The sequence below is a fragment of the Hylobates moloch genome, unplaced genomic scaffold (assembly GCF_009828535.3).
Source record: "Hylobates moloch isolate HMO894 unplaced genomic scaffold, HMol_V3 SCAFFOLD_3, whole genome shotgun sequence".
NCBI lineage: Eukaryota > Metazoa > Chordata > Mammalia > Primates > Hylobatidae > Hylobates > Hylobates moloch.
Window position 1 is genome coordinate 18468119 of NW_026652278.1, and position 15172 is coordinate 18483290.

Sequence of the window (15172 nt, forward strand, 5' to 3'; positions counted from 1 at the left end):
AAAAAAAAAACCAGTACGAGGTGAAGTAGCAAATGCTGATGTAGAAGCTCTGCACAAGTTATCCAAGAGATCTACATAGTATCATTGATGAAGGTGGCTACACTAAACAACAGATTTTCAATGTAGATGAAACAGCCTTATATCGGAAGAAGATGCCATCTAGGACTTTTGTAGCCAGGGAGGAAAAGTCAATGCCTGGCTTCAAAGCTTCAAAAAATAGGCTGACTCTCTTGTTGGGGGCTAATACAGCTAGTGATTTAAATTGATGCCAATGTGCATTTACCATTCTGAAAATCCTAAGTCCCTTAAGAATTATGCTACATCTACTCTGCCTGTGCTCTATAAATGAAACTACAAAGTTTAGATGACAGCACATCTGTTTACAGAACAGTGGACCAAATATTTTAAGCCCATTGTTGAGACCTACTGCTAAGAAAAATAATTCCTTTCAAAGTATTACTGCTCACTGGCAATATACCTGGTCACCCAAGAGCTCTGATGGACATGTACAAAAAGATTAATATTGCTTTCACGCCTGCTAACACAACATCTATTTTGCAGAAAATGGATCAAGGAGTAATTTCAACTTTCAAGCCTTATTATCGAAGAAACACATTTCATAAGGCTATAACTGGCATTGAAAGTGGGTCCTCTGGATGGATGGATCTGGACTAAGTAAATTGAAAACCTTTTGGAAAGGATTCACCATTCTAGGTGCCATTAAGAACATTCACGATTCATGGGAGGTCAAAATATAAATATTAACAGGAATTTGGAAGAAGTCAATTCCAACCCTCATGGATGACTTGGAGAGGTTCAAGACTTCAATGGAGGAAGGAACCACAGATGTGGTAGAAATGGCAAGAGAACCAGAATTAAAAGTGAAGTGAGGCCTGAAGACATGACTGTATTGCTGCAATCTCACGATAAAACTTGAACAGATGAGCAATTTCTTCTTATGGATGAGCAAAGATTCCATCTCAGGAAATGAGATGGAATCTACTCCTGGTGAAGACACTGTGAAAATTGTTGAAATGACAACAATGGACTTAGAATATTACATAAACTTAAGTTGTTAAAGCAGAGCAGGGTTTGAAAGGATTGACTCCCAATTTTCAAATAAGTTCTACTGTGCATAAAATGCTGTCAAAAAGCATCACACACTATAGAGAAATCTTTCATTAAAGGAAGAGTCAACTGATGTTGCAATCTTCACTGTTTTAAGAAACTGCCACAGCCACCCTAAGCTTCAGCACCTGACCCCTGATCCGTCATCAATAAGAAAAGACCTTCCACCAGCAAAAATATTATGACTCACTGAATGCTCAAATGATTGTTAGCATTTTTTAGTAATAAAGCATTTTAAAATTAAGGTATGTATTTTTTTAGACATAAAACTATTGCACACTTAACAGACTACAGTGTGGTATAAGCAGAACTTTTATATGCACTGGGAAGCCAAAAGACTTGTGTGACTCACTTTATTGTGATATCCACTTCTTGCATATTTGTATCATTGTGGTGGTCTGGAACCAAATCCACAGTATCTCCAAGGTATGCCTGTACTATCTAGCCCTTTACAGAAAATGTTTGCTGACCCCAGCCAACAGCAATAAGGTAAAAACAAACAACAACAAACCCAATATATTATAGGGTTTCTAACATGTAAAATTATTTGTATAAAAACAATAGCATAAAAATTAGGAGACAGAAATGAAAATATACTCTTGTAAGGTTTCTACATTACCCATGAAGTGGTAAAATACTATTTGAAGGTAATCTGTGATAAGTTAAAGATGTGTATTATAAATCCTACATAAAACAGAAAAAAAAGTTTAAGAGGTATAACTAAAAAGCCAATAGATATAATGAAATACAAAAAAAGTATTCAGTACTAAAGAAATGGTCAAAGATGAAAAAAGAACAGTGAAAAGATGGCTCACATATAAAACAAATGAAAAGATGGTATAGCAAATCAAATAATGTGTATAATTACATTAAATGTAAGTGGTCTAAACACTCCAACAAAAAGGTTGCGATTATCAGATTAAATAATAAATCAAGACCCAGATATATGCTCCCTATAAGACACCCACATTAAGTATAAGGAAACATAACATCTAAAAGTTAAAAAAAAAAAAGAAAAAATATGTACCACAAAAACACTAATTTTAAAAAGCCAGAGTGGCTATGTTAATAGCAGACACATCCAGAAAAATATTTAGAAAAAGAAATCCTATCAGGAATGAATGCAGACATTCATAATGACAGATCAATCTATCAATAAGACATAATTTTAAATGTATATGCTCCTAATAATAAAGCTCTCATACAAATATAGCAAAAAGAGGTGATAGAACTGAAAGAAAGGCTGGGTGCGATGGCTCACGCCTATAATCCTAGCATTTTGGGAGGCTGAGGCAGGCAGATCACTTGAGGTCAGGAGTTCGATACCAGCCTGGCAAACACGATGAAACCCTGTCTCTACTAAAATACAAAAATTAGCTGGACATGGTGGCTGGCACCTGTAATCTCAGCTACTTGGGAGGCTGAGGCAGGAGAATCGCTTGAACCCAGGAGGTGGAGGTTGCAGTGAGCCAAGATCACGCCACTGCATTCCAGCCTGGGGAACAGAGTGAGCCTCCTTCTCGGAAAAAAAAAAAAAAAAAAAAAAAGAACCGAAAGAAGAAACAGACAAGTCCAACATTATAATTGGAGATTGCAGGTCTCCTCTCACTGTAACTGATAGGCAAAGTAGATCAAAAACAGAAAACAAAACAAAGCAAAACAAACCCCATTAAGGCTATGGAAGACCTGAATAACCCAAGCAACAAGCTTGACCTAATTGATATTTACAGAATGATCCACCCAACAACCATGAAAGCACATTCTTAACCAATGTACATGGAACAAATTCCAAGGTAGACCATTTCTGAGTCATTAAACAAGTCTTAATAAATTTATAAGAATGGAAATCACACATTTTATGTTCATCATGTATTTTATATTCTTTCACCACAATGAAATTAAACAAGACATCAACTAGATAATTTTAAACAGAAAACCCTCTAATATTCAGAAAGTAAATGATATACTTCTAAGTAATAGGTAAAGTGAAATATCACAATGGAAATTATTTTAAATTGAATCACAACTTATTATAACTTACGAGATGCAGCTAAAGCAGTGCTCAAAGAAAAACTGATAAGATTAAATGCTTAAGTTTGAAAAGTGACCTAAGTCTCTACTTTAAAACTAGAAAAAGAGCAAGTTAAACCTCAAGCTGGCTCACTGAACTATACACTTAAAATGGTGAATTTTGTTGCATATAAATGTGACTTTTTAAAAATTCCTTTAAAAAATAATTGAACTTATACTAAGGAAATTCACCAGGGTCCAAAATGAAGAACGATCTGAAAACCGGAGTGGTAAACACACTTCTTGATGCTACAGCAATCCAGATACTGCGGGAGGGAGGCAAGATTTACTCCTCTCTGTAACCAAAGGGTTTGCATTTTAAGTGGGGATGGAAATGCAGTGTGGATCTTGAGAGGCAGGTTTTGGAACTGTGACACCCGCAAACACAGGCATAAAACTGGTACCCTTAAAGGACTATACATTTAATAAAGTGGTAGACTACAACACAACTTACCACAAACACAGGGCAAAAACAAGGAAGCTTTTCTTTATTGACTTAGGCTTTAAATTAAACAAAACACAACACAACAATAATAAAACATCTCTGCAATGATCATTTACGATGAGGATTTTGGAACAGTGATCTCTCTGGTTATTGACTTAGGCTTTAAATTAAACAAAACACAACACAACAATAATAAAACATCTCTGCAGTGATCATTTACGATGAGGATTTTGGAACAGTGATACAGTGATATCTCTGGTGTGCCTAGCAGAAACAATCCCAAAATCTCTCTGGAAGGACACTCTCAACCCAAGCACACACACTCCCATAAAGTCTCACAGAATTACCTCATAATCCAAGTTTGCAACACAAAGAACACAAGGTAGGACACAATCTGCCTTGGCTGAGAATTGGGAGATTCAACAAGCAATATGAGAGCATACTCCATAAGCATTTCAGATAACTGAGTTAACAGAGACTATCAGACTAAATAGACAATAAGACTAAATAGATTAGTAGACTACACAGAAAATTAGAGTAAAAAATACATATAACCCTAAGAAATCAGAGAAAAGTTCATTAAAACCATATTGTGATAAAGTAAACATGTGCCAATGGTTAAGAAGAAAACGCAAAATACTTTGTGGTGATAAGGATGTGGAACCATCAGAATTCCCGTATGCTGCTGGTACAGCAACTTAGAAAAACTGCTTGCAGTATCTACCAAAGCTTAACATGTGTATACTTTACAACCTAGATTCCAGTCTTAGAAATATCCATCAGAGGCTGGTTGCGGTAGCTCACGCCTGTAATCCCAGCATTTTGGGAGGCTGAGGCAGGCAGATCACTTGAGGTTAGGAGTTTGAGACCAGCCTGGCCAATATGGTGAAACCCTGTCTCTACTAAAAATACAAAAAAAATTAGCTGGGTGTGGTGGTGTGTGCCTGTATTTCCAGCTACTCGGGAGACTGAGGCATGAGAATTGCTTGAACCTGGGAGGCAGAGGTTGCAGTGAGCCGAGATGGCACCACTACACTCCAGCCTGGGCAACGGAGTGAGACTCTGTCTAAAAAAAAAAAAAAAATTCCAACATAAATGTGTGCATGTTTACCAGGAGACAAGTACTAGATTGCTCATAGAGGCATTATTCAAAATAGTCAAAATTGAAAGCTAATCAAGTGTCCATCATTCAGTAAAATAGATCAATAGTGGTAATAACTGAATAATACTAAACAATGACAAGGAACAGGAAGTGGGGCCTTTGGGAGGTAATTAAATTTAGACAAGGTCATGAGGTTGGAGCCACCATGATGGGGTTAGCATCCCTATAAGAGGAGGAAGAGAGACAAAGCCTCCTCTCTCAGCCATGTGAGGACACAATGAGAAGGTAGCCCTCTCCAAGCCACTGAGACAACCCTCACAACAACCCAACCATACTGACACCCTGATCTCAGACTTCCAGCCTCCAGAACTGTGAGAAACAAGTACGTTAAAGTCACCAGTCTATGACATTTTGTCATAGCAGCCCAAGCTAAGACAGCCACAATATGGAAGAACCTCATGATTGTAGCTTTGTGCAAAAGAAGCCAGACATAAAACATATCACATACTTCTATTTATACGAAGCACAAAAACAGACAAAATTACTAATCTATACTGTTAGATGAAACATTAATCCATAATCTTGATGGAGCAGTAGGGGCTTCTGGAGGGCTTAGTGATGTTCTGTTACTTGACTTGGTTGCTGATTATAGACATGCTTGGTTTGTGAAAATTCACTAAGCTATACAGTTATGTGTGACTTTCTGTATATTAAATACCAAAGTAAAAAAAAATACATTTTACTAAAACCTTAATGAAAGAGTAAGACAACACACGAAAAAAGAAGAGGCAGATTTTGGAGGAAAAAAACCTGGTGTAGAAATAAAAATAAAAGGCCAGGGCACTGTGACTCACGTCTGTAATCCTAACACTTTGGGAGGCCGAGAGGAGAGGATCACCTGAGGTCAGGAGTTCAAGACCAGCCTGGCCAACATGGTGAAACCTCGTCTCTACTAAAAATAAAAAATAAAAAAAATTAGCTGGCCATGGGGATGCACGTCTGTAATCCCAGCTACTCAGGAGGCTGAGGCAGGAGAATCGCTTGAACCTGGGAGGCGGGGGTTGCAGTGAGCCAAGATTGCGCCACTGCACTCCAGCCTGGACAAGAGAGTGAGACTCTGTCTCAAAATAAATAAATAAATAAATAAATAAATAAATAAACAAACAAACAAAAATAAAACCCAAGAGTGATTGGAATAAATATATGATTGTTAAACAGTAAATAAAAATAGCAGAAGGCATTCATTATCTGGAAAAAGACTGAAGGAAATTCCCCAGTATGCAGCACAGTGGGATAAAGAGATGGAAAATATGAAAGAGTAATTAGACACAGAATAAAACAAAAATACTTAAATAGGATTACTAGCTGGAAAAGATGAAATATCCAAAGAAATGAAGGATGGGAATTCTCCAGAACTGGTAAATATAAAAGTTCAAGTTCATGAGGAATGAGTTCCTCAGCAAAACAATTACAAACGATCTACACTTGGAAGCCTAATATTTTAGTGTTGGAGAGATTCTTCGAGATGGACTAGTCTGCCTCCTTTGTTGTAAGGATAAGGAAACTGAGACCCAAACGGATTAAGTGATTCACCTAGGATCAAAAAGTTGACTAATGGTAAAGACAGAAATAAAGTTAATATGCTGCATTTTAAGGGTTATGGATAAGAAGAGCAAAATAATTCCTGAACTTCAACTTTCCGACCAGTATCACTATTTATAGCAGCAATCCGAAGATATTCCTATTCATAAAGAGAATTTAGCTCACACATTAACAAATGAAGGTATTGCTGATTCAACTGCCTTAATAAATGTGCTTAATAAATAGTATTTAATGAAGAATTAGGACAAACTAGAGCTCTGCTCATACATACCTTAGAGAAAGAAATGGTTTCAAGACAATCTCTCTCTTTAACTACAAGGCCATTATACTCATTTCAGTGCATAAACCTCATATCTATTATCTTTTCCTCTATTTAAATGTTTTGGCATTTTACAGTGCTTTTGAATCACATCTCTTTCTATTATATACATCATGATATGAGGTAAATTACTTACTTTCTTTGAAACAGAACAATTCACCATCTAATTGAACCTCAAAATGTTCATTGTAAATCTGATACAAATTTCAAACTGGTCAGGGGACATAAAATGTACTGAAGATCTGATACAAAGCACTCTTATTTAATACAGTAAATCATTTCTGATGATGAGTCAATAGCTTGTTTTAATTCAAGTATTTAAGAAAAAAAAGACCTGGTCAGTACAGGTAGAGGAAAGTGTGTTTAGCCTTTATTCACATTTAAAAACTTTGAATTTGCAAAGAGCAAATTTCTATTACATAAAGGTCCTGGATTTTAAGGCTATAAATAAAACAATTCTATGACTTTTAACAACTTTTAAGACATTATTTTTCAAATATAAAAAACTTAAAGTGTCAAAATGAAGTGATTTGGTATGTTCTAGGTTGAAACATTTTCAGGATTTTTTAAATCTTCTATCGTTTTCTTACAAGTAAAACAACTTTATCATGTCATGAAGGTTTAGACCCAGAAAAATATAAGACACAGAAATTTCTTGCATATTTTCATAACAATGAAAAAAAAAACTGAGTTGGTATTTAAATACCAGACTATCAGGGAAAACTAATTTGTTTTATGAATGAGTCTTGAACTTTTCAGAGTATCTCAGTTTCAACTGCTTATGAGAGTTAGTAAGATTTTAAAGTTTCAATAAATTTTAAACTTTTCATACTTATTAATCTGACAACGATAAAAGGGGAAGAATTATTAGAATTAGCAAATTTAGTTAGCAAAAATGAAAATTAAAACTAAAAGGACAACAGACCATAAAAAATCCTTCTATCAGGTATTTACAACACAAATAACTCATGCAAATATGTATAGAAACTATTAAGACATTTGTTTATATAAATGAACAAAGTTTACAGATAAATCACAAAAGCAAATCAGAAAAACTTTTATTTCTCTCCTATATTTACTAAATTAGCAACAACATATAAAACCCCTACTCAAATGGTAACACTGTAAAATGTTACAACTCTTTGAGAATGCAATAAGGCAAACATAAGTCATAAAGTTCTTCATATTATTTCACTAAATAATCCCCCTCCCAGGAATTTATCAAAATAAAATTTAAAACTACTTAAGTATTCAGCAATAGAGAAACAGTTTAAATAAATTAAGAGTATGAAGTAACATAATTAAAATAATCATTATCACAACTACATACATATAGACAATATCAAATGAAAAAGTCAATTTAAAAGTATAGGTGCCTTAAGACTATGTGAACAACAAAAAAGAAAACAGTAATATAAAAATTTAAATTCTAAAGTTACTATATTAAGATGGTAGAGGTAACAGTAATTTTCCCATTTGGCAAAACTTCAGTTTTAAATATAAAAGAAAAAGAGTGGCTATTGTTTTTAAAAAATGGTCAACAATCTCTACTCCTCTATTAGTAAACTCTGTGTCAATTTTTAAGGTGAAAAATACAGCAGAAATACCTCTGATGTGTTCTAAAACCTAACTATTTCTCTATTTGGACTTTAATTTGCAATGGAAGAGGACATATTGTAACCTGTACCATTCCAACAGGCAGGTGTAGCCACTGCCACCTTTGGTTGACACACACTGTGGGGCACTAGATATGAACAGGTGAAACTGTAAATTTTCATTTTATGACTTTGTGTGTTTGATATTTTATGTTAATGTATCATGGCATTAACATTCTTTTTCCTTACAATTTTGTCTCATACTAAGAATTGTTTTAATGTTTTCATTTAAAATATGTTGCCAATATGTTGAAAATGCTGTACTGATGCATATATAATATTTTACATTGAGTTTAAATTGGGCTAAGCACAAATAAAACCACTTTAGTTTACATATTTTACATTTCAGAGTTAGAGACTACAAAGCAGGAAAACACCTTTAAAAAGAAAAGCAAAGCGTAAACATCTAAAAACTTGTATTTTATGAAATTTCTCATGAGTCTTCCATTTGAAACCGTATTTGAGTAAAGGAAGAGGGATTTGAATGTTTCTACAGACTGGCTGCATAATATATTGCTTTCCCATAACAAAAATATGAAGCACTCATTATATATGAAGTTTACTATTATAATGTGGCTACATTAAAAAAATTATGGTAAAGAGGGATAGGGAACTTTCAGAAAGCTATCTGAATGAAAATGTTTGAGAAGAACTGTTTTTAAATATTTAGAGCAGAAGAGATTAGCTGGAAATGCAGGGCAGCCATCTCAACATCTGTAAATATCTCTTGAAAGAGCAAATTAAAGAGACAATGTCACAGGGATAACGCCCTATAGAGAGATATAAATAAATGCTAAAGAATAAAGTTTTTAGTTAAAGACATATTCTTTAAATTTTAAAAATTATGTTACTTAATAATTTGGTACAAAGTGCTTGAGCATGTTGAAATTACCATGAAAATATCTCATAGCTGCCAAAATACAAAACTATAGGAGCTGTCTTCTGCTCTAATGGTAGGAAGGTGACTTTAATGAAGTATTAATCTTCTATTTACATCCTGTTAGTGGTAGCAGTAATAATTTGGTTCATTTACAAATATTATCAAAGCTTATTCATTTCCAAGATCTAAACAAACACAGGTATTACTAGATGATAGCCATTTTATCAAAGAAATGTTTTTAATAATAAACTCTCCAAAACACAAGAAAGAGATCAATAATGGCCACTTTTAACAATTTAAAGCATTTCAATAAAATGAAGCCACCAGGAAGCCTAAAGTAAAAATAACACTAAATTATGTTCATTTTTGTGAAACTAAAGAAACATGGAGCTCATACATTTTTTCTTTGATTAGGAAATTTGTTCAACTTTTTCATAAGACTGAAGACAGATCAAATTCAGAAAGTTAATTTTTCTGAATCCAATCATATTTATATTTTCACAATACAAAAAATCCTAAAAGAACATTCCACAACACAGCAAACAACTGAGCAACTGCAAGGCCATTTATAATGCATAGCAAATAAATTATATGCTATTGAAACTGTAAATGATAGACATTTTTCTTCATGCAAAAAAAAAGTTAGAAATATTGTTTGTCTTTTGAATGTAGCTTGTCATTCTGCATCTGCACACAGGATTCAAATGTCAACTAGAAAATGATGATATTCCCAGGCCAATCTCAACACGTCTTAATTACATCATCTTCTCCCTTTGGCTCATTTAGAGTTATATATTCACAGCTCAAAACCTGTTCATTAGACTCAGGTTTTGATTTTTTAAGTGCCAACTCTGCTGGGAAAAGAGATGAGCAATGCTCAAGAGACTGTGCAATGTCATCAACTGTCCATTTGTCTTCAGGAAGGGCATGTTCTTCTAGAGTAAATGGTCCCTGTTTGGTTCGGGTCAGCTCTAGCACATTGGCACAGGAAGATAGTTCTATGGCAACAAAAGGTGGAAAAAAAATCCAGAAGATAAATGATTCAGTATTTCATAGTCTATAATTGTTCAAATGACCGTACTCAATTCAAATCTCTCAAAATCACCCAAAAGTAAAAGTATAATAATCCAATATAAGAGCCAAGAGGCCTGAGATAAAGAAATGATTAAGTAGCAAAATAATACTTAATAATCCACCTTATAAGCTGCTTTAAAATCAACAAACAACTTGCACACATTTTTGTTATTTAACTCATGCAGCAACCCCATGGAGTAAAGATTAGCCTCATTTTACAGATGAGATCATATGACCTGTCCAGTGTGACAACTGCCAGTAAATGGCACAGCCAGAACCGAAACCTTCTGGCTGTTTGTAAGACTACGGTTTCCAGTTAAAAAAAATTTGAAAATAACTTTTAGAGGTTAAATCTTTTTTTTTTTTAATTCCTAGTTTGAGTTAAAATCTTTTGTACTTGAAAAGATGTCGGCCCTACGTTCATTATTCCTGTCTTCATTTTCTGTTCTCTTTCTCTTCTTTCCCATTACAAGCATTTCACTGCAGCTGCTGAGGCTGATAATTGCAAGCCAGAAACCTACAATGCTTTTAAAGCTGAAGGCAGCAAGAGTTCAGTTCCTAAGGCCAGTACTCAGAAATAAGAAAAACGGAAAATTCCCTCTTCCCATTGAAAAGGAGTATTATTCTCTAAATGATAATTCATAATTCATTTTTATGCTTACCTTTTCCAATGTCACTGACCAAGCTTCTGATATAAAACCCTCCTCCACATTCAACATCTGGAATGTTAACAGTGACATAGTAAATTGCTAACCTCCTATGAAATCCACTTTACATAGAAATGATGTCCCTAAACAAATGTAAAAATGCACTATGCAAACAATTGAGTGATAAAATATTTATGCACTAAAACATAAATTATTCATCCAGTAGCATATGTGTTTGTAAGATTGAAAAGTCACAGTGTGGAGAAAGCAAACAGCAGAAACTCATGAACACATTTTAAATTAACTGGCAAGTCATACCACTTTAATACTTCAGCCTTGTTCATTTAATAGGTTTTAAATAGTTAGAAATCTCAGCTTTGCTATCATGAGCTGTAGATTTTAAAAAATATTTTCAGATTTGTATGCCTTGTTCATTTAATAGGTTGTAAGCGGTTAGAAATGGTAGCTTTGCCATCATGAGCTGAAGATTTTTAAAATATTTTCTGATTTGTACATTCAAAAAAAATACAACCAACCAACCAACCAAAAACCCCTTTTCACAGTGACAAGAATTATGTTTGGGGTACTGTACTACACATGAAGAACTCAGTTTATTTAAATGTTCTCTTGGAAATACTCCTGAAGAAATCATAAAACAACTTAAAATTACACAATGTCCCAGAACTGAATGTAAATCTAAATATCTTCTTAACACAATCCAACACAAGTTTATTGGTTAAGAACAGAGCTCTCCGTTATTTTTATCCACCAGCAAGACTTCCTGAAAAGAGCTGCCACATTTCCACACAAAAGGACTACATTCTAGCTGCTTCAAGTCTTACTGGTACAAATAAAGCCATTTGGGGGAATTAATCAAAACTCACCACCTGGGGATTTTAATCACCCCCGCTTTCTTTAGTCAGCCCATGGTTGGGGGCCACTGCTGAGATTAAAAGTGGGCACTGGGATGAAATACAGGTGTGCTAGCATTCTTGCACGATATTTGACTTGAGTGAAAAGACAGCTCTTTTGGCCCGTTATGCTCTCCCTAGTCAATAAAGTATTTCTGACTTAAATGCAATCTGAAAAATCTGAGTTTTTCTTGTTTTCATAGAGAATATCTACTCTGTCAAACCAGCTGCTTCATTTTCATGGAATGGAGCACAACCTTTTTAAGTGTTTTTTTCATTATCTGTCAAATATTTTAGAAGCAGGAACATGAAGAAACAAAGTGACATTTTTTTTCTAATGGTACAAAACCATATCCTGCAGAAACACAACACAGATAAAACAATAATGCCAATAAGAAAGCAATAAAGTTTAGATTAAAAGATTTGGGGACATTATTTCTAAAAGGAATCCTATTCAGTGCACTGTGATATTAAGGGCAGGCTCAATTTAAAGGAGTCTGAGGATTAAGAACTATGGCTTTGGATTCTTCACAGATCTTACATGTTTACAACTTTCTGCAGCCAGATCATAAAATTTCCAAACAACAGAAATGAACTTTTTAGTCTTTACATTTCAAATATGTATTAGAAATTAAAACTTATAACTTGAATTAAAAATGTGACCATGTATTCAAGAATACATTTCTGCCTTACCCATTTTTTTCCATATTTGCAGGATCTTTAATAGTAAGTGATGGGTGGTGAAGAAGGGAGTGAGGGATTTCTTGTCCAAAAACTAAAAATGCTTTGTTTTCATTGGAAAATTAATGTCAATTCTAAAATGGAATGTATCGGGTACTAGCCAAAATGGGAGGAAAAGCATCCAAAAGATAATAAAAACCTAAAATTTAAAAAGCATATACTCCTTACCTACTCCTCTCTATAGAGATCTAAAGTATGTTACTGTCAACTTTCTAGTAAGATAACATAGAACAATATATGAAAAAGTCAGCCCAGCTAGAAAGGCATTTCTGAACCTCCATATAGCTACAGGTATCTCATTAAACGTGTTACCAAAAAAGGTATAAAGAAATCCTAACTTTCCTTAAATTCAAATTTAAAAAAATCTCCAACATCCTACTGATCTATTAAAATGACACAAAAGTAGCCAAATACAAATTAAAGATACACGTAAATACAAATGAACTCAAATTTCTCCATCTTACCTAATGTGAAAAATGGTGGCTGGAATTTTTGAAGGGAGATACTGTATACAGTCACTGGCCTGGCAGGTTTTGCTTCTACAACTTCACCTCTCTTCATCAAAGTTGAAAGTCTCTGTCCATCTTTCTTTAATGCAGAATAGCTTGTGAGATGAGAGAAGGAGAAATGGAAGGAAAGGAGAGCAAGAATTGAGAGGGATTTGGAAAGATTGAGAGATGATAATTTCAGATTTGGCATGGAAAGGAAGGATGACTAGCAGTGCTTGACAATGAAAACCCTTCTAAAAAATGAATGAATTTTTAATTCTAATCTACTCCATAATGCTGTCATGGATAGAGCTTCTAAATATTTCTAAGGCTGATATAACCTCATTCTGGCACACAATATGCAGTGTTACCAATTTTATTCTTTAATCATCTTTCTGGAGACAATCTATTCATGTCTTGTCCTTACTAGTCCTCATTCTGTGTTAAAAGGCACAAGGAATTTAGTAGACTCTGGTCATAATACTGTCAGCTATATTTCCTTGAAACAATCTCTACTATAATATTCATTTTTATATAAGTTACCAAAATATTTCTAAGAAGCTAATAAGCAAATAATCTACTTAGTGTATCTTAGCTTTTCGTGATAAAATTTTACTAGAAAACAAAATCCTTGCAATAATCACAGAAAATATTAAAACAATTCTTATACATAAATATAAGTTTAACAATGATCCAAAATAACGTTTATGCAGATCTTGCAAAAATTTTTAAATTTTTACATTTGAGGCAAAATCATGAAAAAGCATCTCCTCAGAGATATTTCAATGTTCCTGAAAAAAACCCAAGATTTTAAATACAAAATAAATACTAAATTCTAAAAAAAAAGTCAGAAACTTACCCTGACATATCCTATAACCAATTCAGCCATTTTTTTCAAAAGAGGCAATTTGCTTGAAATGGTAATGTGCACGAAAATATGGCTACATGGTATTATGATCTGAATGCCAAACCTCCAAATTTATACGCTGAAATCCTAACCCCCAAGGTGTTGATATTAGGAGGTAGGGTCTTCTGGGAGGTAATTAGGTCGTAGGGCACAGCCCTCATGAAAGAAATTAGTACGCTTATAAAGGAGGCTCCAGAGAGCTGCCTTGCCCCTTCTACTATGGGAGGATACGGTAAGAAGGTGCCATCTGTGAAAAAGCAGGCCTTCACCAGACACTGAGCCTACTGCACTGTGATCTTGGACTTCCCAGCCTCCAGAACGGTGAGAAATAAATTTCTGTTGTTTATAAGCTACCCAGTTTATGTTATTTTGTTACTGCAGCCCAAACTAAGACAAGCAGTAAAGCAATATACTTGTATTTTTAATAAGTTGTAACTCTCATCAGTTTCGCTGGCTGCAGAGAATAGTGAAGCAAAGATTGTGCCCAGTAGGAATAGTCTCAGCACCTGACATGCAGTGCACATTAGGACTCTGACTCACAGCTCTGACTTCCCTGCCAGATGGGACTGGTCCCTTCACAACAGTTCTAGGAAAAGAGACATCTCTGGGCTCCAGAACTGCCCTGATGTCTGTTGATAGAATCAGAAAAGCCAATAAACACTGTAATAGCACAGACGTCAGGCTGGGGCCACACTCAGAAACAAAGGAGACCACATTCCACTGCGTCTTAGAGTGTCAGAAGCTCCACATCCTGTCTCACCTTTACTTGAACATTTGGCACATCAGATTTAAAACCTGCCTCGCCATATGCTAAGAGGAAACTCGCGTATTTTAACTAGAGTGATGTTAACCATTGGAAAAGAAACGTAAACATTTTTCCAAATTTACTAATTGAACTTACAGGGGGGGCACTTGCATTATATTCCCAGTAAATTTCTGTAGAATGCCTTCAATATCTTCTTGTGTTATTTTATCTGCCAAAAATCAGCAAAAAAGACACTAAAACAACCACAGAAGTACATGTACTATTTTCACAGCACCAACAGCCCTGAAAATTCATTTAAAATTTTTTCCAAAAAAGCATATATTACAGTATATGTTTTATAGCCAAAATTCTACCTTGTTAAGAAGAATAAAATATGTATTAATGAGATAAAAGAGGGAGAAAGTCTTATATTCTTTATTAAAACAATTTCATTTGCT

At 34.4% G+C, this 15172-nt stretch overlaps 1 protein-coding gene across 4 annotated transcripts in view; it reads right to left on the minus strand.

The window, feature by feature from the left end:
- TRUB1 (TruB pseudouridine synthase family member 1) overlaps positions 1–15172 on the minus strand; it is a 59918-nt gene that overhangs the window by 11844 nt on the left and 32902 nt on the right. For 2 of the 4 annotated variants that reach the window (XR_004252211.2, XR_009212697.1), the window contains exons 5-7: positions 14871–14943; positions 13039–13178; positions 10938–10994 (exon numbers count right to left, since the gene is read on the minus strand). Coding sequence is in view for 2 of the 4 variants with exons in the window: in XM_032176979.2 (XP_032032870.1) it covers positions 9943–10199; positions 10938–10994; positions 13039–13178; positions 14871–14943 (527 nt within the window). In the remaining 2 variants the exon portion in view is untranslated. Of the gene's footprint in view, positions 1–7707; positions 10200–10937; positions 10995–13038; positions 13179–14870; positions 14944–15172 lie in introns of those variants that run through there. The other 2 variants (XM_032176979.2, XM_032176990.2) reach the window with 2 other exon arrangements.